General features: G+C 38.2%; 1 protein-coding gene across 2 annotated transcripts; it reads left to right on the top strand.

The window, feature by feature from the left end:
- The first annotated feature begins 7,459 nt into the window (after positions 1-7,459).
- LOC136844318 (glycerate kinase-like) lies at positions 7,460-23,323 on the top strand. Of its 2 annotated transcripts, none has more exons than XM_067113294.1 (4): positions 7,460-7,585; positions 14,196-15,436; positions 21,063-21,187; positions 21,779-23,047. In XM_067113294.1, the coding sequence occupies exons 2-4, from the start codon at positions 14,210-14,212 to the stop codon at positions 21,951-21,953; spliced, it is 1,527 nt and encodes a 508-aa protein (XP_066969395.1). In that variant the 5' UTR covers positions 7,460-7,585; positions 14,196-14,209; the 3' UTR covers positions 21,954-23,047. The 2 variants fall into 2 exon arrangements, with proteins under 2 accessions (XP_066969395.1, XP_066969394.1); XM_067113293.1 differs by having other exon boundaries at positions 7,462-7,535; positions 21,779-23,323.
- The last annotated feature ends 493 nt before the right edge of the window (positions 23,324-23,816 follow it).

Genomic DNA, 23,816 nt, shown 5'->3' with positions numbered 1-23,816 from the left:
CAGAGATCACCCTCTCACCTTTTGCCATGTGTTAGGGATCACAGTCAATTGGGATTAGTTGGATCTCATACCCAAGTAGCAAGCAAAGTACCTGAGCATGCTCATGGGTTCAGCAGCATTGAGAGCCCTCCCATCAGACTTTGAGTAAGCAAGTTCAGAGAGGTTATGGTGCAGTTCCTGGCTAGGCAGGGACAACAAGCTCAGCTTTGGGAGGTGGTCTCTAGTCATCTGTTGCCCTTGGAGAAGCTTGTGCCTCATAGGCAAAGCCTACTATGCTCTTTTCTCGTCAGTTGCAACTGAAGCACCATTGATCAGCTCGTCAAGATACTCCATCTCAGCTCCTGCAGGGTAAAGTCTAAATACTAACACATTTGAACCAGTATTATACAGATATAGTATTTATGCAAATACACCATTAAACCAAGATACAGCCACTGAAACTAAGAGCACTTATATTTTTACTTCATTTCATTTATATTCTTTTTAATTAAATGTATATATATTTTGACAAGTTGTGAATATTTTCATCCATCATTCAATGTTCTAGTGAACATTTAATGACTGGAAAATCGCTCCTTATATTACTCACTGCAGGGCACTTGAGTAATAGATGATCCTCATGCTGTACATCTCCACAGCTACAAAGACTCTTTCAAGAGGTATTTTAGACCAGTGTCCAGTTTCTATCTTGAATCATTGAGAATCTATCCATGTTCTAGTATAGGCTATCTGTAGATGGTGCTACAAGGTCAGGTTGAACTGCTTGTAAGTTAACCGAGGACTTGATTCATTGTTTTCTCTTAGTTTTTGTTGTAATCTGGCTAATTCATTCTTTACGAGGTCTGTCTGGATTTGCTGTAATGTTTGTAAATATGTCCCCATAGGAGATGATTGCATTTCTGTTGCTATAATAATCAGTTGGTGAAGGTAATTTTAGCTGTAGCCAAACTTTTTCAAAAAATTCAAATACCTGTGCATAATGTTAGTAGCTGCACTTCCCACACCAGTCTCGAAGCAAAACAGTTCCATGCACTGGGTATTCCTATGTCTAAGAGATCTTTTAAGAGTCCCCAAGTGTATATTTGTCTATGTCATTTTTATTTACACTGAAATGTCTCTTTTTCCATTGTTAATTTTCATGCCATACTGATTGTAGTAGTGTAATACCTGTTGAAATTTCCAGATTGCTCCCTCTCTCGTTGTGCTAACTATAAAAGGATCATCCATTAAAAGTAATACATGAAGGTGACCAAGCCAACCATCCTGTCCATACTCCTTTATCAATCGAATCATTGGGTTCACATAAGTAGTAAATAAAAATCATAAACTCAGGCTTCCCTGATGAGCACCTGCTTTAGTTTCTACTGATATGTCATCAGCTATACTTGTGGTTTTTTGTAATGCAATTTTAAATGGCTTGCCACATGCTTGACCCACATCCAAACTTTGTCAGGACTTCGGTCAGTTTGCTCTTTATAACTCTTCAGTCTCTAAAAATCACATACAGTCACCATCCTACTTACAAACATTCAGAGATACGAACAGATGGGGTCGAAAATTAAACTCGTATTCGGAGTTCTCCTCTTTGCCACCTGCGAGTTCAAATTTTGCTCAGCGTACCTGTTTTTGCCGCAGCCTATGCTGCTCGTGGTGTCCATGGTGAGCTGGAGTATGCTACTCGTGTAGCATACTCCAGCCCCCCTTGTACACCATCGTATTCCTTTGTACTGTACCTGAGCCAGTGGTGGGAAATGCTATTCTTGTGATTTAATCATGAAATATTTAGCCCTTCCTTCATCTATCACGGTTAATGGCAAGCAAAGTATTGGCCGTTGTGAAAAGCAGCAAGCCATCTCAGTGGAAACTAAGGTGGCGATTATGAAGAAACTAGGCGGTCATGGCAACGTTGTTGGATGAGCTGCCTGTAGAGTATGAGTTTATGAGACAAAAACGGTAGAGAAAGGACGTGAGAAAGAATAACAAACGAATGATTATGAGAGAGACGAAGAGAGAAACAAACAAATGCAGAGAGGGCTAATCAGCAGCTGATATTATCAGCATTGTTGCCATGACATGTTGTCAATAAAGACAGTACCCCATAAGGGGGTAAAGCTTTCAGTGCACCTCACGCGGTGCACTGTAGGCATTAGTCAAGGCTCTTTGCAGCGTCCCTTCGGCCCCTAGCTGCAACCCCTTTCATTCCTTTTACTACCTACTTTCCATCCTCTCCAAACCATTGATTCTTAGTTCAACTGAGAGGTTTTCCTCCTGTTACACCTTTCAAATCTACCTACTCTCAGATTCCATTTCAACGCTGAATGATCTCATAGGTCCCAGTGCTTGGCCTTGGGCCTAAATCCTATATTCCGTTATGTTCAGTAAAGACAATATTCCGGCGGTAAATTAGCTGACGTATCAAACGTTCTCAATCAGTTTAACTGATGTTTGAATGCGCTACAGACCAAAAACATGCTAAAAGAATTAGTGCTAAATTTTATTTTTATATAAGGACCCTTCTTAATATTTTACACTGGGTAATGATTTAAACAATATATATATTTTTTTTCTTGAAAGTAGCACAGATTTTGAACTACGTTGCAACTCTCTTAAAGGGTTCACTTCCAAGCTAAGCTGCCCTCGGAGCAGATAGAGATCGAATTCATATATAAGAAAATGACGAAAATTGAAACAAAAATCTCTGAAGCTGTACAAGATTGTGTAGATTATTTTAAACTACGAAAGCATGTAGAGAATGAATTGTGAATACTTTTATTGCATAAAAGGAAAACATGATCTGAAATTTTGTATATTCGTCAGTTTAGGAAGAGAATCAATCGGCATATACCTTAGCGCAGAACTTGTATATATGTATATATATATATATATTATATATATACAGGGTGCGGCATAAGTAACGCCCATTGTTTAAGTGGAACACAGTTAAAGCTTTTTGATTATTCTTTATTTTTTCGAACATGAATGTATTGCCACAGGTTAATAGATTAATTTAATATATTAACAAAATTAATATAATGCCTATTCGGTTTAGTAATGTTCAATACAAATGATATTTCGGCTTTGCACCCTTGGGATGTTAAATTCAGCTGATAACAATCTTGCGGTTTCAACACCATTTTTATTGTTTTGATAGTACAATTGAATTGCTTTTACTCTCTGGTCCTTTGTTAATCTCATGGTTGTATAAAATATCTGAAAAAATTAAGATTTAGCAAATTAAGTGAAGAAAATAATAAAGAAAATATACATTATAAGATATAAAATTAAAAAGGGCGTTACTTATGGCGCATTATTAAGCCGAATAAGCATTAGATTAATTTTGTTAATATGTTATATTAATCTGTTAACCTGTGGCAATGCATTCGTGTTAAAAAAATAAAGGATAATCAAAAGGTTTTAATTTTGTTCCACTTATAGGGCATTACTTATGCTGCACCCTGTATATATATATATATATATATATATATATATATATATATATATATATATATATATATATATATATATCACGTGTGATTATTTCTATTGGGAAGAGAGAGACAATGGAAAATATATATATATATATATATATATATATATATATATATATATATATATATATCACGTATGATTATTTCTATTGGGAAAAGAGAGAAATAAATAATCATATATATATATATATATATATATATATATATATATATATATATATATATATATATATATTATATCTTCCCAATTGTGAATTTATTTCATCATATGGGAATATAGATATATAATATATATATATATATATATTATTTATTATATTATATATATATATATATATATATATATATATATATATATGTGTGTGTGTGTGTGTGTTTGTGCTCTCAGGGTCATTGTAGGAGCAGATAGCGACTATCTTAAGAAGGATCGAACAGGATTGAAGTAACCTTGGAAATTACATAACTCTGGACCAAGGTCTAGGGTTCTAGACCTCTCTCTGGCCTACGTGACGTGAGAAAAAAAATAACATTCCTGAATAACTGCAAATGGAATTATGAAAAAGTCTCGTTACTTTCTGTTAATTAATATTAAGTGATTTACCATGAATGCAGGAGAACAGGCTCAAATAGAGATTAGCATTAGCTACTGAGGGTAAGGATTATAAAGGGATAAACACGACCCCTCCAACTAACGGCATTTCAAGGCCTTTAGACCTTGGAAACGGTAAGAAGGTTTGGAAATAATATATCAAAGGTTATTATGTTCCCAAGGGTAATGATTAGGATGGAATAAGAATTTTCATTTCCGGCCAAGTACACTTGGCACCGTGGAAGGAATCTCTTAGAATTCGAAGAAGGATTGGAAATACAGTAAAACTTTAAGGGACCCATCACAGTTTTGAAGCGAAATATCTTAAGATTTTGGAATATGAGTTAAACATACAGAAAAATTCTCCCAACATTTGGCCACACTCTCAGTGTTTCAAAGCAAAATTCCAACCCGGAGTATTTTTATGTAATTATCTTATATCTATATAATACGACTCGTAGAGTCACTTGCTCGCAGCGCTTAGTAAATAAAGAGTAGTATTTGACAAGATAGTTTTTTCTCGATTTTTGTTTCTTTTTAATTGAAAATTTTGATAATTCGTAAATAGACTACCAGGTAACGTATCATTGCGGGTGGCAGAAGGTGAGTGAGATGCAAGATCTACTTTTTGTCGAACTTATCTCTGCTGTGTACGAAGAGTACTTATTTTTTTATCGCTTTGCAAGTTGCCGTATTCATTTGTAAACTTGGCAAGACGTAAAAAAAGGCATCGTAAAACTTCAGGAGAAGGCTAAAGCCATGGTAACTAAACGAATGGAAGAAGCAGAAGAGAAAAATATTGCTACTATGACGTATTCCACTTTCGCTAATCCTTCCACCACCGACAACCCCACCCCCCCCCCACCCCCAACCCCTATAACTATTATAGTTGGCGCCCGGGGTGGACTCTGAAATTACCGCCCCATGCTAAAGGTACTAAAGTGGTGAAATTTAAACGCACATTTTAAGCCGTAACATTTCGATCATTTATTTCTTAGAGCTAAAACAAAAACAGCGAGTGCCGCCCAGGCCGGACCGTCCCCCAACTTCCTTCTTAGTTACGCCACTGCGTAAATCATTGCTGTTGAATGGCGTAAAGAAAGTGATGCAAAAATGTTAATAAATGTATATTTTTCGAGTCCCAGATTACCGACATTGTCTCACGTTTATTGTCCTAATTGTTCATCTCAGAAACTGAATGTGGAATATGTGCATCATCAGACATACATTTTTGTCAGTGTATTGTACCTAAGACAAATGTCGTGAAATTATGCACGATGACACAAAGAACGGAAAGGAAGTCAGAGTGAAAAATGTTTACCCCAAACTCTGTTGCCTGTTTATTGCTTGATGATATTAGGCACATTATGTTATTCAGGTGTGGAGAGGGTTTTAGTATATCAAGAGCTCAAGCATTTTCCATTTGAAACATTCTCAAGATATGCAGAATACGTTACTGAAGGCTTAAATATATGAAGGAACTAGATAAAAAGATGGACACACCAAATGTACTGGGCGGGAAGTGACTATTTATTCCCTTTTAATCCTTACCCTCGGGAGCAATAAGTTGTTTTTAAGGTTCACGCACCAAGACATCCAGAGTAAATCTCTTAGGGTATCTGGTCTGTTTATTACAAATTAAGATTCCCGTAGGGGGTTAGTGCCGTCAGTGCACCCCATGCGGTGCACTGTAGGTCCATCTTACTTTCTACCATCTTCTAACAATTATTTCATAGTGCAACTGCGAGGTTTTCCTCCTGTTACACCTTTCAAACCTTTTAATGCCAATATCCGTTTCAGCTCTGAAGGACCTCATAGGTCCCAGTGCTTGGCCTTTGGTCTAAATTCTATATTCAATTCAATTCAATACAAAACAAGACCAATAGAAAGTGCAAAGAATCTCATCATAACTTGTAACAAGACGTTTTCATAATTAGATTTGCAGTTATTGAATAAGATAGAATGAAAAGGAGTAAAACGTGTCGTTGTGAGTCTAGCAGAGGTGGGCAAACTGTTTGTTCGCGAACACCCTCCTGCTCTTTGATGGTCTGACAATGCTCTTCAGGGGAAGTGATTTTAGTGCTCGCGAACACTGATGCATCACGTTTCATAATTAAACACTTATAAATAAATACAGTTTCGTTAAACTGTGAGGGTGCCGTAGACAAAAAATGCCCAAAAGTTAGGTATACCTTAGTTTTACCAGACCACTGAGCTGATTAAAAGCTCTCCTAGGGCTGGCCCGAAGGATTAGACTTATTTTACGTGGCTAAGAACCAATTGGTAACACCGAACATACCACTGAAAGAAAAGTAGTAATAATTTTTTTTTTTTACTCTCAGATACAACATGGGGATATTTTCTGTATAAATTGTATTTTACTCATATTTTTTTGTTAGAATATCAATGGATTTAAAGTAGAAAATCTGTTTAGCCCAATAAGATTATAACTGTACTAGCTGTGTGATTTTCTGATATCTATAATTACATTTTCATGCAGCATAAATTTACTGTACTTCATTTCGAGGAAATGCCAAGAGATCTGCTTCCAGGAGGTCTCTTAAGAAAATAGAAAAAAAAAAGAAATATGTTCCTCCTTTACATTTACAAGTTTTTGTCAACAGAAAATATGGCATCTGATATCAAAATTCATATTAATTAATCCTAAAATTTTAGTGTTCGGTACTTAAAAGGTTTATTTATAATGTAATGGCAATATAAACTATATTAATCTACTGTTTTAAAAGTGATTACGAAAGGAGAATGTTTGTTGCTCTCGTCTTGAAAAACAAACAATAGGTTGCTCTTGATGCTTCAAAGATTGCCCACCAGACTCTATAGCGAATGTTTTTTTTTTTTCCTCACGTCACGCATACCATGTTTTGCTGCTTCCGAGGCCATTCAAATCCTCTCTTGTATCTTTCTTGGGATAATCTTTGCCTTCTACACCTGAGACTACCATATAAATGAATAATGACACATACATGCATACAGACACGTACACACACACACACACACACATTACTACGGTGCTTTTAAGATGACCAACACCCATATCGGACTCTGCCAAGACTGCCTTGACTCTAGGACAGCTTAACTTGACCCAGAGGCCTTTAGGAAAACTGTCAACTTAATTCAAAGTTGTGCCATGTTTCATGAAAAAGTCATTGTTGACTTTATCACCAAGTGCAAAAAAATCACAAGAGCTCTTAATATTAGAAAAGGTAAATATAAAATTGCTTAATTTAGCGCGTTGTACGTTGGTAGTGAATTCATTTACAAAACAAATTGTTTATGAGCGTTTGATATGGCAGAGCCGCGCACCACCCTTGCCCTGACCAAAATTCAAGTTAAATAGGACCGCACCTATCACGAACTGGTCAGTGTGTCCACGACAGTGCTGGTTGAAAGGTCGCTTAAGAAAGAAGACGCACCAACCTATTCACAACCCACTACTGGTATCTTCGACTGACGTAGATTGTACATTTTCTCACTGCCATCCTCGCATGTCGGCTAAGTTATTCCAGTTCTCACGGTTGATTCACAGTAATATATTCTATCAAGTATGAAAAGCTTATAGCACAGTTTAAAACTGTGCTATAAGCTATAGCTGTCAAAGGTATATTTAATATACCTTTGACAGCTAGCGTACGTAGTAGCCTAATTGCCTCATATTTGTATGAAGTAGGCCTATGCTGTTAGTGTTTCTCTAAAAGTAGGCCTTTTTAGTATATATATGTATATATATATATATATATATATATATATATATATATATATATATATATATATATATATATATATATATCCACGCGCATTTCCAATCTCACACCTTCCATATTTTCACTCTTGCGTCATCCATTTCAGCCTCTCTTCTATTCACTGTCGTCAAAGTATCTTCAAAATACACATTTCACAGCATCAAACAGTTTCCATATTTTATTACCTCTTACTACACATTCTTCCCTCCCCCCCTTAACATTAAGATTCCCGCTTATACTTTCCGTATAAGCCCGCCATGGAATCTTACAAATGCCTCTTGCAATCGTTATATATATGTGTGTGTGTGCACCAATGTAGCACGAATGAATGCGTTCTTGAGAATATCATAAAATCCACGTAAGAAGGTGAGTGAAAACAGGAACTTTGAACAAATTCCATATTTTCACTCGCATCCTTACGTGGATTTTTGCTCGTTGTTGGAGTTTATATTAATATACTTAATATGAAAATCATACTAAAATATTGGTAACATTTTTCAACATGAAATGTATGCTTTATAAAATGTACACTACCTTGGTCGCATAAAATACTTGATTCCTAGTGGTTGAGGATAGGTTTTGGTTTGGGTTGCTATGTTGTGCTCTTCCGGACTCTTCGAACTTCGTAATATACCTCACATGAAAATCATGCCAAAATCTATCGCAAATGTTACCTAATATGCAGGCTATACCGTCATTCGTATATGTTTTTAACATTCATTCCCATGCAACTGTTATTAATCTTGGTGCTCACGGAAGTGTTTGTGGTATTAAAGTAAAGATTAACCATAGGCCCAAACTAGTGAGATATAATTGCAGCCTTGGCAGTATAAGCGGAGTTTACACGATCATTCTTGAATGTCATTCACAGAACTGACAGTATTTGAAGACTGTCATTCCTGAGAACACGTGATCATTGTGGAATGTCATTCTTATCATCAGTCAACTCTAGTGGTGCTCAGGGTGAGCAAGGGAGAAGGTGACCGATACCATAATGCTGTCAGTTTCCTTAAAAACAAGTCGTGGCTGCAAAAAAGAAAGACTCAATAGAGAAACGTAATACCTTTCCACATTTAAACTTCTGGAATGAAATAAGATTAACAATGACTTTTATCATTATTTTCGAATGAATGAAGAAAGTTACAAGAAATTTTTGGATATGGTAGGAGTGAGACCGTTATATAAGTTCCAGTGTTCCCCCCCCCGAAAAATAATTGATACAATTACCGTGATTTTTCCTGAAAATTGAGACCTTTTCCATTTCTTGCGTTCTTCTTATGTTATTTACCCTTCAAATGCCTTATTATCGTATTTGCCAGGATGATTTTGGCCCACTATTCACAGTCGTCTGAAATACTGCATTTTTCTGGCATGAATAATACCCAAGATCGCTTAACGAATGTAAAATGGAAACAGGATATAGACCTTGTTTTTTCAAGCAAAAGGATGATATTTGCTAGTCATAGATCCCTTCGTAACTACAGAAACTTTGGAAATCCGGTAACAAACTAAATACTGCATAGTGTAAATATATTTTCATTTCGTCATTTCAAGTTACATTTTTTATTACGGCAGTTCCATTTATGATTATGTATTAGAAATGTTTAAATAATTTGATTTGAACTATCAGTAAAGTTGATTAAGATCACTCTTCTTTTCTTTTAACGTGCTTTTTCCCATTTTTTTTTTTGTATGGGGTAAGCACGATGCCTTCTTTTGAAGGACTTTGATTTGGCTTTGGGGTAGACCATACCCTCGATCGGCTGCCCTGCCTGACATCGCTTAGACTATATATTTCAAAATTACTTTCTTGATACACTAAAAGGAAGCAAAACTTTCAATCTGCAGTCAGTGGCGTCGCTATTGGGGGCCCCGGACCCCCAGTCAGATGTACCCCCCCACTTGCCCCCAGTTGAAATTCCTTTGTAGCTAAGATTTAACCCTTTGGTGGTCAAAAGCAGAATTACTGTATAGTTATAGGTTTTTAACACAAACGACATGTTTGTTCGTGATATTTTAATCCAGCTTAATTAATGTTGATGTTTGTTCGTGATATTTTGATCCAACTTAATGTTATCAGCTTATGTATGAAGTGACTGAAACTGCAGTTACAGTTCTGAATAAGTGCAGTGCAACTTGCTACTGCTGCTTAGAGTTAATTTCCTGGGAGAGGAGATGAAGAAGAGGGAATGGGATAGGTTGAAATTTAAGAAGAGAATTTGGAGGGTCAAACGTCTTTTGCGTTATTGATGATATTGCACTATTTTGATATATTTACAGTTCCTCATTGGACGGGTTGGTATCGTTCTCGGTAGCACTCTGCTGGGCCCGCGTTCGATTCTCCGACCGGCCAATGAAGAATTAGAGAAATTTATTTAAGGTGATAGAAATTCAGATTCCACAATAAGCTGTAGGTCCCGTTGCTAGGTAACCAATTGGTTCTTAGCCACGTAAAATAAATCTAATCCTTCGGGCCAGCCCTAGGGTAGCTGTTAATCAGCTCAGGTCTGGTTAAACTAAGGTATACTTAACTCTGATATATTCACCTGACAAGGATATTATATTATAGTTGAAAATTAAAACTTGATAATAGAAATTAGGCTAGTGTTGAATATAAGGTTGAGAGGAAATTTACATTACAGTATTTGATACATTTGCATATAGTAAGAGTTGAAAATTAACTGAAAATTGAACTCTTATAATACAGGTTTACTAGTTATTAATACTATTGTTTTCCTTCATTCGCATGGATATGTACATTCGAGACAGTATATTTTACTAATTACAGAATTGGTACATTGCAGTGTTTAGTAGACTATGTAAATTTAGTGTTAACGTTGTTTGTGTAGCGAATGATTAAAACCTTTTCACCACTTAGTAGTCAAGAGGAATCGTTCAATAAAACGTTAAACGAAAAAGATGTGTCCTAAGAATTTCGAGAGCTGCAAGAAACGTTCTCCATTGCCAGACGAATGATGAACAAGCTTCAAAATATATTCTTCTTCTTTCGACCTTATTAGTCCCACTGTATAGCAGGGTCGGCCGCTCAAAGATTAAGTGTACAAGTATACTATTAGTAGCAGAAATGTAATTTTGGTGAATTCAAATATTGGATATTTTGTTTTTAAGGGAATGGACGTTTTTGTAATTTTTGGTATCATTTGGGAATAGCTTTGTTATAACTGTAACGTGAGGCTGTAGTTGTTTCACTTAAACACTGCATAAAGGTAAACATCCAAAAGACTTTAGATTAAGTACTTGAAATTTGTCTGTTTATCAATACATATGATTGTCAATGATGAAAATGAAATTAGCCGATAAACGTGCCTGTCCTGATGGCTTAAATTCCATAAACAACGAAAAAACCTAGACCTAGTGAATTGCTTTGGAAAATCGTTTCTTGAATCTGTTTACCTAATTACTGATTTTCATCCCACCATATTCTGTGAATCTACTTCTATATTTAGCTAATGATCTTAATGCACTATACGAAATGCATTACAAAGGCAAGTAGTAGGCCTACCTACCTCTGGTGTAGCCTCTATTGTGCTCCGGCTCTTTGTCGTCTTTTCTGTGTCCTTTAGAAAAAGCAGTTCATAAAAAAAACATGAAAAGGGTTCATAGGTATCTTCAGTACTAGTACCACTTCTTTCAGTCATTAAGTTTCTATGGATACCTTCTGAAGTTACTTCTTAAGTGTTCAATTTCCTTTTAACATCATCGATAGAGGCATCTTTTTTTCATTAAGCCGAGTCATATACGTTTATAAAACTAGTGTTGATTTTCTCGTGGTCATAATCGCAACATAGGATGAGAAAAAAAAATTAGTGAGGTGACATGACAGACAACACCACATGGGGTAGCAAAAGACACCACATGGGATAGCAAAAGACACCACATGGGGTAACAAAATACACCGCATAGGGTAACAGAAAACATAACATCGGGTAACAAAAAACATAATTGCCAGTTTCTGCTTACGACATCGTTTGGAAATATGATAGTATAAGAAAAAATAGCCCTTATGGCCATATTGAATAGAGGCTACTGACCAATAATCACTACGCAGGTACAGCAACTCCAAGGGAATACAATCCATCTTTCCCAAGCCTCCCACAACCTAATGGGGCAAAAAAAAAAATAATAATAATAATAAGTTTGTGGAAGCCACCAAAACGTTTTCAGCACCCACATTTCAATAACTTTACATTCTAAGACTTCTGTAATCACAGATTAGGCAGGTAAGTGATTCTACACTCTGAACCAGAGGTTCCCAAACTTTTTGTTCCTCGGTACCCCTTGGGCTTTTTTATAGGTTCCCATGTACCCCTAACACTAAAAATTAAGCTTAATATTAAAAAAGAACATTTTAATATTTTGATATTTTAAATTTATGGAGTCTGCATGTGTAGATTACATAGGTATCTTAAATGGTGATAACAGAAATAAAGCAATTACTAAGGTAATTTATATTTTGATCCAGCACATACAATTGTACAGTAGTAATTATTTTCTTCAGACCAAATGGACCCCCTGAAACGTGCAAATGTTCCCCTGGGGGTGCATGTACCCCAGTTTGGGAACCCCTGCGGAACACTTAGCCTATGAATTTATCTTCAAGTTTATGGTTTTCACTGGTTTTTAATGGCACTATTGAAGGGCGGGGGCAGGGGGGAGCTATGTTTTTCCTTACCACAAAATGCCCCATTTTTTCCCCAGTTGACTATTATATAAGCTTGTTGCCATATTATTTTGGAGAAATGCAAGTTGTTTGCATTCAATCAATACGGCAAGACTTTGCATCCTGGGTCTGGTTAGAATGTTTGCCTTTAATCGCCAAAATTGATTATAAAGACTGACTATGGGCAGTACATTACAGTTTGCTTATTTCTGAAAGAAATTACTATGCTACATTCACTTGATTGTCATCCAGAAACACAATTTTATGGTAAAAGTAAATTTGGGTTGATTTGTCATAAGTACGAAAGAGATAGTCCAATGGGGGTACTTAGACTAAATATTGTACCCTGAAATATGCTATGTGATGAATATACTGTACTGCCATATACAGTACAAGAAAAGTTGTTGCAAATGACAAAATAAGTTAAGTATATCTTAGCTTAACCAGACCACTGAGCTGATTAACAGCTCTCCTAGGGCTGGCCCGAAGGATTAGATTTACTTTACGTGGCTAAGAACCAATGTTACCTAGCAACAGGACCTATAGCTTATTGTGGAATCCGAACCACATTATAGCGAGAAATCAATTTCTGTCACCAGAAATAAATTCCTCTTAATCTTCATTGGCCGGTCGGAGATTCGAACTCGCGGCCAGCAGAGTGCTAGCTGAGAACGGAACCCACTCGCCCAACGAAGAACCCTAAATGGCAAAATGGAAAGGATGACTGTTACGGAAATGAATTAATGGAAATGCATTGTTGCCAAGCATGTGAGATTTTGTTTTATGCGTTATGTGTTTTGGACCATTATTTTTGTTAAACCACATGTGAATGTGTCTTCCATACCCCTACAACTGACAAGTTTGGAGAGACCACAGTGGAAGGCCAGTGTTTTTGGGTAGGGGAAGGCAAAAATAAATAAGTAGCATCGCAGCAGCAGAATATTGTGGTCAAGATGATGAGAGAGAATTTGAACAAATATACCACTGTTCTTCTATGCTATCAATAAAAATCACAAGGAGAAATGAGCCGTCAGAAATAAAGTAGGAAAATCGGGCAGTGGCGATTACAGGGATCAGAGAGACACTAAAAGCTAGGAAAGATAAAACAGGACTCATATAATTTACGAATCCTTCTTATGGAACCAAATGGACAGTCATGTTTGTCTTAATTTATAAGTTAGGAAGGAATCAAGTGTGCGCCAGAATGATACAGTGGCATTTCGAGAGCAATTCCGTTTGATGCTGAAGTGAGTTTCTTCAATAATTGGAATGAATGGCTCCTCTCTGTTGTTATCTGTCATTTACTTATCTGGTTGTACTGAGCATCCAAGAGAGGTCTTTGATGATTGGTAAGAGTAAGAACTTTTTTTTCCTATGAAACAGAAAAGTATTTTTTCTTTTTCTTATATTTCCAGAGAATGACCTGCTACACTATATGTTAGTCTAGTATTTTTACCCTACAAAGCTGTATGTACAGCAGTGTATATTGTCGTAACCAAACAGTTAGTGCTTGTAAATAAAAGTAGGGACTTTTGCAAATTCTTTGCATGATGGGTATGTCTTACATAATAGTTTTTCAACTTTTTAATACTGCAGAAAGAGAGTAAAAAATGGTATTTTTCCTCTGGTGAAAATTTTTTTACTAATTTAAACTATTTTTTCTTTCTTTGTAACAGTTAGTGAAGTGACCATGGCTGCTAAACTTTTGGGGACTGACTTGTGTGAGAGTTTTGCTAGAATAAGAACAGCATTTTCAGAAGCAATAAATTCTGTGCAGCCTCAGGAGCTCATAAAAAAGTTTGTGAAAAGAGAAAATGAAACTTTAGTGGTTAACAACAAAAAACATGAGCTTCGTCACAATGTGTACATTGTGGGATTTGGCAAAGCTGTAATAGGAATGGTTCGTCCACTGGAGGATTTACTGAAAAACTCAGACTCCTCACATTTGAAGGGAGGAATCTTAAGCGTGCCTTTTGGGATACAAAATGCTTTTTCAGATAGATCTCATTTATTACCAACCAGTGACTCAGGCATTATAATTTTAGAAGGTGCTAAAGATAACATTCCAGATGAAAGTGCCTTCAAATCAGCCAGAAAAATTTGTTCTTTGGTTAAAAACCTTAGTGAGAAAGACCTGCTGATTGTTCTCATAACAGGTGGTGGTTCAGCTTTATTACCTTATCCCCTGGCACCAACAACAATTGCAGAAAAACAAGAAATTGTAAGGTCACTTAGCAGAGCAGGAGCTGACATAACCGAACTGAACACCGTTAGAAAAACTATTTCTGCCACAAAGGGTGGGAAACTAGCAGCAATGACAAAAGCACAGACTGTATCTCTGATTTTGTCTGATGTTATTAATAACCCACTCGATATAATAGCAAGTGGACCAACCATTGTTAATAAAGACCCAGTTGGAGCTGCTTTGAATATTCTCAGTAAGTACAATGTGTTAATTCCCAATCACACAAAAGCTAGTTTGGAGAATGCCAGAGCTTGCAGTCAAGAGTTTCCTCATGTTACAAATGTTCTGGTTGGCAGTAATGAGCCTGCACTAACCGCTGTTGCTACATGTTTGCAAGAAGCCAGAGACACGGACTGCTCGATGATTCTTTCATCGTGTCTTCAGGGCGAAGCCGCTGACGTTGGCAAAAAGATGTCAGAGCTTGCAGCAATAATAACAAATATATTGTGTGGCAGAGGTGATACTGACATGTTGAGAGAAACTCTATTTACTGACTTATACATTGGTAATAGAGAGAGAGTTGGAGTAATAGATTTACTGGAAAAGGTGTCCAAAGATAAAGGTCCTGTTTATTTGATCTTTGGTGGCGAAACGACAGTTCATGTCAGAGGAACAGGACTTGGAGGAAGAAACCAAGAGATGGTGCTGGCTTATAGTATTCATATGGAAAAGGTAAGTGGTGATTCTTAAAGTACAGTATATGCATTTACAAATGGAGTAAGGAATTTAGTTGTATGTTCTAACCTTATGTTATTTTATTGATAATAAGATATCTTCGTTTGGGATTTATAAGAGTGCCAGGTATTTACTAGGTGGGGGTGGGTGGTTCTTTTTAGTTAAGCATTTAACTATAAATTACATTAAACTCATTTCTGTGCAAATAGCCTAGAACAGCAACCTTCATTTCCCGTATTTATAAAATGCTATTATTATTTTAACGCTCCACAACTAGAAAAAATACATTGTGTACATTCAATGTTAAAACACTGACGTCTAGTAGTTTCTTCAAGTATCCATAAGGTGTGTATCCATGATCATTGGAAATTTCTTTTAAAAAACCAACATCCTGTGATACCTCAACAGCTGCATCAGCCAATGACCTGTCACGTATTTCAGGTCAGTGATGTCAAAGTTCCGTTTGGTTAGCACGACAGCGATAGCCGGCAGCAGAAGTGCTAAAAGCTAAAAAAGCTTACATCGGCTAGCTAGGCTAGGATGCTATGATAATTCCTCCCCTCACACAAAACAGATCGGTAGAACTAAGCAATAGCCTAGCACCGCATGGGGTATTAGGTAGAACTATGGAACAACTCCGCATGGGGTATCACCTTGGCAATTGGGATTTTGGTTGCTTATCAGGTAATTTTTCGGAAAACTCCAGCCACAAGGTTCCAGTTAGCCCTTGAAAACCATTTTGGGGCTAGAAAATGACAGGGCACTAAAAGAACCTGAAAATACCAACGTGACAACCTAGGGGGGGATTTTGCCGTGTTTTTGGTTGTTACCTTTAGTCGTAATTTGATTAATTATTTTTTCTGTTATTAAGCACGAAGGTCATGTATTAGTTTTCGTTTTGATGAGTTTTATCCAAGAAAAATATTTTTTGTTGTTCCGAAAATAACCCTTATCAGAATTTACCGGTATTTTTTTTTTTGTTGGCCGAGAGTAATTAACCCCAGAAGTTGTATGCTGGCCATCTTGGGATGCACAGAGTTAGGCCAAAAGGGGAGCATTTGGTAAAGAGTGGAGTTTCCTACATGGGGGGGTCAGGGGGTGGGGTCCCCGGACTAAGTAACATACCCTGCTAGGTTAGGTTAGGTTAGGGTACATCGTTAGTATAGTTTCTTTTAGAATAGTTTTCCTTAGCCAATCCCTTCTTGAACATATGGCTCCCTGTTGACTTGCGCATGTACAGAGCCATTCCATAACAACAACATGGTGGTCCAGTCGTTCTCCCAACATTTCCAAAACCCCACGTTCCCAAAGGGTTCCCAGCCATGTTGGGTAAATGTGAGGTTAATAATAATTGCCCAACAATAAACACACCACCACCACCTTCATCAACAACACCAAAAGGGTATTTCCAAGTATTAGCTCCTTGCCTGTTTTCACCTTGGAAATTGGTTTTTCCTATACTTTTAGGGCTACTGATAAAGAAGTCGCATTTTTTTTGTTGTCGGTCAAGTGTTATTTGCCCCCTAACTCTACCCAACAGTAAAGGGGGACTGTGGGAATTCGGGATTTTGGGTGGGGGAGAAAACACACAAATGAAGCAGACATGTTTACATTTTGGAAGTGCACTCCCAAAGTGTAAATCACCAGGAAGCCATTTGTTGCAGGGGGAAGTGGCTGAGGGAAGGGGAGGAACGAGGGGGAAGGCAGGAAGAGAGTTGCTCACGTCCCCCAAAATGCGGAGGAAGGTGAGAAGCAGCTGTGGGGGGAGGCAAGGGGTTTTGTGCAGAGGCAAAACATACTGTCACCAAGGAAACAGAGGGGGTACAGGGGTTAGGTAGGAATGCATTAGGAAGAATAACAGGTCGGCAAAAAACAAAACATCCCATTTACCAACAGCCTTAAAAGTATTGGGAAAACCAATTTCCAAGGCACCAAGTCAGTCTGCAGGAGTTCCGAACTCATAATCTGGAAAAAAAAAACATAAATCGATACATTAAGAAACCAAGCCCCAATAAACTTACCATAGGGACTCAGAGCCTGCACTCACTACTGCACCGGGAACTAACATTTTTTTTTTTTTAAAGGCCGTGATCTTGACACAGCTGAATTAACATCTTGTGATTGCCGTAACAATATACGTTAATTTCCTGGCAGTTGACGTAAGAGTTTTCGCAGGTAACAGCCAAAGGGTGGCGTGTTACAGGTTCAAAGGAGCGTACGGCGAGGAATCAGCCAATGTACTGAAACGAAATGCTTATGAACCGTTCCAATGCAAACAGGCGGGTGCAACAGTTGGAAAGATGGTGGTCTAACCTGTGAGGAGCATGTATGAATACCCCCCGCACCCCTTCCAACGGTGGGAGAAACTTCTCAATTCCTCCTGAAACCCCCTTTGCCGTGTTTAATACTAGCCCCTGGGAGTTCAAATGTATTTCGCCTTGTTCAGTACTAGCCCCAGGGGTTCAAATGTATTTTGTTGTGTTCAGTACTAGCCCCTGGGGAATCAAATGTCCCTAAGTTCATTTCACAAAATTGAAACTTAGAAGGACTGGAAACAAACAATATCCCCCAGCCCTCCCTTTTCCTCAGCAAGGAGTCGGCCTGCATACCAAAAGCTCCCTTATAAGAGTGCGCATGCGTGGCAGCATTCAAAATAGAAGTAGCAGCAAAAGTTCTTGTCTTTCTAATGGCTACCTTTGTCATCTTGTTCCTCCTGTGTTTGTGTAAGGGTTTTTCGTCTCTGTAATGCCGTATACAGTAAAGTTTCGTCGCCCTCTCACCCCCCGTGGTCTACCCCACCCATAACCCCGCTTTCCCTAGGGTTCCCCTAAATTGTACGGTAGTAACAAGCAGGGGAGCAAATCACCCTGTCCCGGAGGTATACCCCACTCATAACCCCGCTTTCCCATCAGGTCCCCTAGCTTGCTGGATGAAGTTCTGTGGTTAATTACAGGTTAATTACAATTGTGCAACAAAAATTGAAGGTAAATCCATAATTACCAACCAAAAATCTGCAGAAAAAAGTTAAGTTAGAAGGAAATCGCAGCCACGGAGCTACTACTTAATTCTACCACTAAAAGTATATGCAACTAAATTGGTATGAATACCTTTCATTAGTTACTAAAGGACTGTATGTTCAAGGCCTCATCAGCTGAATGGCTTCTTTCTCATGGGTTGTTATATGAAGTTTTGCATACCAAAGTTTGCACTGTACATCATTCCAGTCTTTATTACCCTGGAAAATTTTGTGGAGAAAAGACATGTCGACTCCATTTTTTCAGGTTAGAAGGGAACCCAGTTTTTAGGTAGATTTCAGTGGCCCTATGAACTGAACATGTTCACTATACAAGAATTTCACTGTGTTAATTACATAAGATATCCTGCACTGCAGAGTTATATATCTTGAACTTACAAATGAGACTTTACTTATAACTAACAAACACACACAGCAATTTCCTTCCCCTTTGCTTGTTGCTGGACAATTGTTTTTCAACACATAAATGTAATCTTTCAAGAGGCTTTCTTCTACTCATTCTATTGGGGAATACTCTGGGTGTGTTCAGAGTTGTTGCAAGAATTTGCGCTTTATTTACAGGTGGTGGTTGAATGTCATGGTGAGCAGTTTGTATCCAGTCGACGCCCATCTATTCACAGTTCTGGATTTGCGACTTCACCTCTTCGCAGATTTTTCTGTGGAACGTATATCCACATAATTTGCGGAAAATTCGCCTATTTGCAGAATTTTTCACAGAGAAATATTCAATAATTACTGTATTTGGAATGAATCTTACCTTCTGTTAAAGTTGGATAAGCATCAGGGCCAGGATAGGAAGCTATCATGATTTCTCCCAAGATTTTTCACAAGGAAGTACGTACTCATATCGGTCATAGAACCGAATGAACTATATGCCTAAGTGTGGAACGATCCTGTGGGGGTTTTTGACGGACCTCCTCCTACAGGAGGGGTGCCTTCGAATTTTCAGTGCCTGGAATGGAACCCGAGGATCCTGTACGCCAGGATTCAAATTCCAAGGTACAGGTGCTGCTTTTTCTAGAGGCCATCAAGCTTGGTTGCAAGCTACATGGCCTTGGAGAAGCACCTTTTCATCATCTGCAGTTTTTTCCCTGCCATTGAGAGAGCTTAGGCTCTGGCTTAGTTGCCATGTTCATGACTTACTAGTGGTGTTTTGAGCCATGTGATTTCATCTGCATCTGTACAGGAAATTCATTTAGGGCCAATCCAGTGTAGTGAGTATCTCCCTGCACCCCTGACTCATTGAAAGAACTCTTTATCTTGGTTAGTGCCAAATCGATACCACAAGTAAACTTGAGTCTCTCTCTCTCTTAGCCTTGTTTTAGTTTACTGCCAGACAGTCTTTGTGTAAGGAGTCTCTTTTTCAGTCACATGCGAAGGTTATGGCTCAGTCTTGTCTATACTATGCATGTTTTAGGCAGTCTTTATGTGGGATCTTTGATCTTCATTGTAAAAACTGTGGCACCTTCTAAAGGGGAGATGACCTGAAGTAGGAGGCTATATTTAAAACGCTTTTGTTTGGGAGTAGTCTTTGTTGATTAGGCTACTGAGCCCACCGGACAACTTCTTGTGAAACATTTTTGTGTATGGGAGGATGGGATACAGCGTTGTCTTGAGTCCCTGGGCAAAATTTTGGCACTGAGGGTTGGTGCAGTTGAACTTTCATGTTCAGTTGACCTTCTCTTCTGTGGGACAATATACAAATCCTGTACTTAACAGTCCGTAAGTCTAGCATCTGCTACATCCCATATATGCAATATGCTGGAGGTACAGGGTTCCTTCCTCTGCTCCTAAACAAACCAGTCAGGTAACAGCCCCAGGTTGGGTGAACCTACCGGTTGGTTCAGAGAGAACCCAGTTTCCTCCCACCTATGGGTAAATCTCCTATAGAAAGAATGAAGGTTTATATTTGTGTAGGAATAAATATAGTAAATTTTAAGAGTAATTTGCATTCTTCCTAACATGCAAACCTGGGGTAATTTACATTAATGACCTCATCAGCCACCCATCACTCTGGCTTCTGGGCTGGAAGGCAAAGTGGAGTGCAGACTGACAGGTGGCCTGGGCTTCTTTGCCTGTTGGTAAGTTTAAGTTTGAATGGCCATTCCAGCTCTCATTTACAAGCTAAACCTATAAGTAAAGAACTTCAGGTGTGTATATTAGGAAAAATACAAATTACTTTTAAGATTTGCTATTTTTTATTGGTATACAAACCAGAGCTTCTAATTGCAGTTCCCACCTCAACCATCCCACTTGTCCCTGAGGCCAAAGGAACAAGTGCTTGGAGATGGTAGGTGATTGAGGGGTCTTAACCCCCTTTAACCATTAGTTCAGTAACTGTCTCCCAGCTTGTGCTGAAGTACACTCCTACACATACAAAAGACTCTGGTTTGTATACTTTGGAAAGTACAAATGACTGTACTTGAAAAGCTTGATATGTTTTCTCTGAGGAACTACTGTACTGTGTTGAATGGTCAGTGAAAGATAGTTGAATGTAAAGGATGATTAAGTAATGAAAATGGAATAAATTTCTTTGTTAAATATTAATAAAGTAAATAAATTATATACAGTATTCTGACTTCATTGCAGGCAATGGAAGAGTCCACGTTTACTGGAGATATTGTGTTTCTTTCTGGTGGCACAGATGGCATTGATGGCCCAACTGATGCAGCAGGTGCTATTACCTATTGGAGCTCTACATCCCCAGGATTCAGGTACTTTTTTATTTATGATTTGTCAGTGACAGAGATATACATTATTAGTATTCATGGAATTATGAGAGTTTATTCCTTTTGAAGTTCTTTGTCATACATAGCTTCCTTTGTCTGGTTAAGAAAGCTGTACAGTGAACCCCCCGTATTCGCGGGGATGCGTCCCACACACCCCCGCAAATAGCTAAAATCCGCGAATACTTAAAACCCCTCTAAAAACATGTAAAACTGCCCATTTTGATAGTTTAAACACAAAAACCCTGTAAAAATGCATATACCTGAGTATTTTAATAGTTTTATCGCAAAAAGTGCATTTCTTCATGAAAATTATATGAGAATACAGTAATTAGTGAATATTTCTCAGTGAAAAATACCACGAATGGGCGAATTTTCCGCGAATAATGGCTAGATATGTTCCACAGAGAAACCCGCGAATGCGTGAGTCCACGAATCATGAGAACGCGAATACGGGGGTTTACTGTAATACTATATTAACTTCAAATTTGTCATATGTTAAATAGATTCCACAATGTTGTTTATTTTAATACAGCAATGGCATGTGCTTTCTATAGGGGATTATTTTCAATTTTACAGGTCCCAGTTACAGGAGGCAAAGCAGCAGGGCTTGAATCCAGAGGCTTACTTGAAAAATAATGACTCCTACACATACTTTAGCCTCTTAAGCAATGGCTACTATTCATTGAAACCTGGTCATACAGGAACAAATGTTATGGATATCCAGATCCTCATGATTTATCCCAGATTCTGATATTGCTAATAATATACTGGTGTATGGAAGAGAGTATGCATGGGGAGGAAAGTCAAGTGTAGCAAAGGGAGTAAGTATCAATTTTAGTATAAGGTATATCAGGGTTTCTGCAGAAAGCTGAATGGAATTTAGCGCTTTCAACCTTTTCATTAATTTTGTGGCCTTTCGTATACATGTCTGTCCTTCTGCTGCTGTATCTACTGCTTTTCTGACCAAATACTCATTGTCCCTTGACATCAGATGTCCAATCCATCTCTCTGTTTTCCAGCCTCTGGGTTTGGTTTTCGCCACTGGTTTCGCTTCTCAGAAATAAATAAGAGAATATATCTTTGCTTCAAGGTAGCTTTCAATTCTCAGTTCTACAAGTACTGTTTTGTTCTATTCCAAAGAGGTGTAGGAGAGTCACTTCTCTCAGACTGCATGCTCAAAGCCATTCCTTCCCCCCTCTGTGAATATTAGGAGCTTGTAAATTATTCAAGCTTTGGTTTTTTTTTTCTTTACTGCCAACAAGATTTGGTGAGGTTGTCCCTGGTTCATACACCCCCTCCCCCCCTTCCCCCACCTTTTTTATGAGTCATGTCTGTTATATTCTCAAGGTTTTACTCTGTTGTCTTCTAGGTATTTGTATTATTTCTTGAGGCCTGGAGTGTATAAGGACATTGACTTACCTATCTCTGTACAGCAATTGTGTCATAAAAACAGAGATAACTGCAAAATTGTGGTGTGAAGAAATTTTGCTAATTAGGAATGCATACTTGCAAGATAGTTAATAAGTATGGAGGTAGCAATGAAATACTATTTTTGAAATGAATCTTACCTCTTTAGTATGATGAAGACCCATGCCAGTAGGAGGACAACAGAGTATATAAAAACATATAACTTGATCGAGACCGTCTAATTGTAGCGAATATTGACTCATCCCTTTCTTCTGTAAGTAGTTGGTGTCGTCAGTGGAGTATCTCTCCAATCTGAGCCAAGTTCTTAAATTGAAAGGAGTAGATCTCTCTTCCTCATGGGAGATCACCATGCTTCTGAGAAGCTTTGAACAGTCTTGGTGGGCCCCCCCCCGAACTCAGGCCCCCTGAGTGGGATGTGACTCTCGTTCTCAAGAGCCTTAGTAGTAGTCCGTATGAGCCTTTGAGAGAGTCGTCAAAGAGGGATCTTACCCTCAAGGCTGTTTTCCTTCTTTCCCTGGCTTTGGCGAAGAGGGTAGTCAAGCTTCAGGGCTTCTTTTGATGTCAAACTCTTGAGGGGGGACGGGGATCCGTATCACTCAAGTACGGCGCCGGTGACCCTGGTAGTTGTGACGCCAGATAACCCACAATTAATCAATCAATTATCACTCAAGTTTGTCCTGGAATTTGTAATAAAGACTCAGAGTCTGTCAGTCCCTGACATCAGGTTTGATTCCCTTCATAGAGGATTTTGTTGGCAGTGATCCAGACAAAATGCTATGGTGTCCTGTTTGGGTGCTGCGGTACCATCTTAAGAGAACTTGATATCTCAGGCCTGAGTGTCAGGGCCTCTACATTAGTACTGGCTCGACCAAGAAAGGTGTCCTAAAACAGGATTTATTTCTGGCAAGGAAGATGGGGGTACAGTCCAGGTGAGAGCTCACGAGGTTAGGGACATTGCCCAACTCTGTCATTCCATAATAACCCGTTGGTTCAACAGGTGTTACAAGTTGGGATGAGGTCGCACCAGACCACATTCACCTGATTCTGTCTTCAGGACATTGCTCACAAGTCCTTGGACACAATTTCCTTGGGTCCTGTGGTGGCTGCCCAACAAGTTGTGTAGTTCAACCAGCTCCCCTAAGGGGACAGGCAATGAAACAATCTCTTTGGTTTTAATAGCATGTTT

The sequence above is a fragment of the Macrobrachium rosenbergii genome, chromosome 12 (assembly GCF_040412425.1).
Source record: "Macrobrachium rosenbergii isolate ZJJX-2024 chromosome 12, ASM4041242v1, whole genome shotgun sequence".
NCBI classification, from domain to species: domain Eukaryota; kingdom Metazoa; phylum Arthropoda; class Malacostraca; order Decapoda; family Palaemonidae; genus Macrobrachium; species Macrobrachium rosenbergii.
The sequence above is the reverse complement of the archived record's forward strand: the minus strand, read 5'-3'. Positions and strand labels throughout refer to the sequence as shown.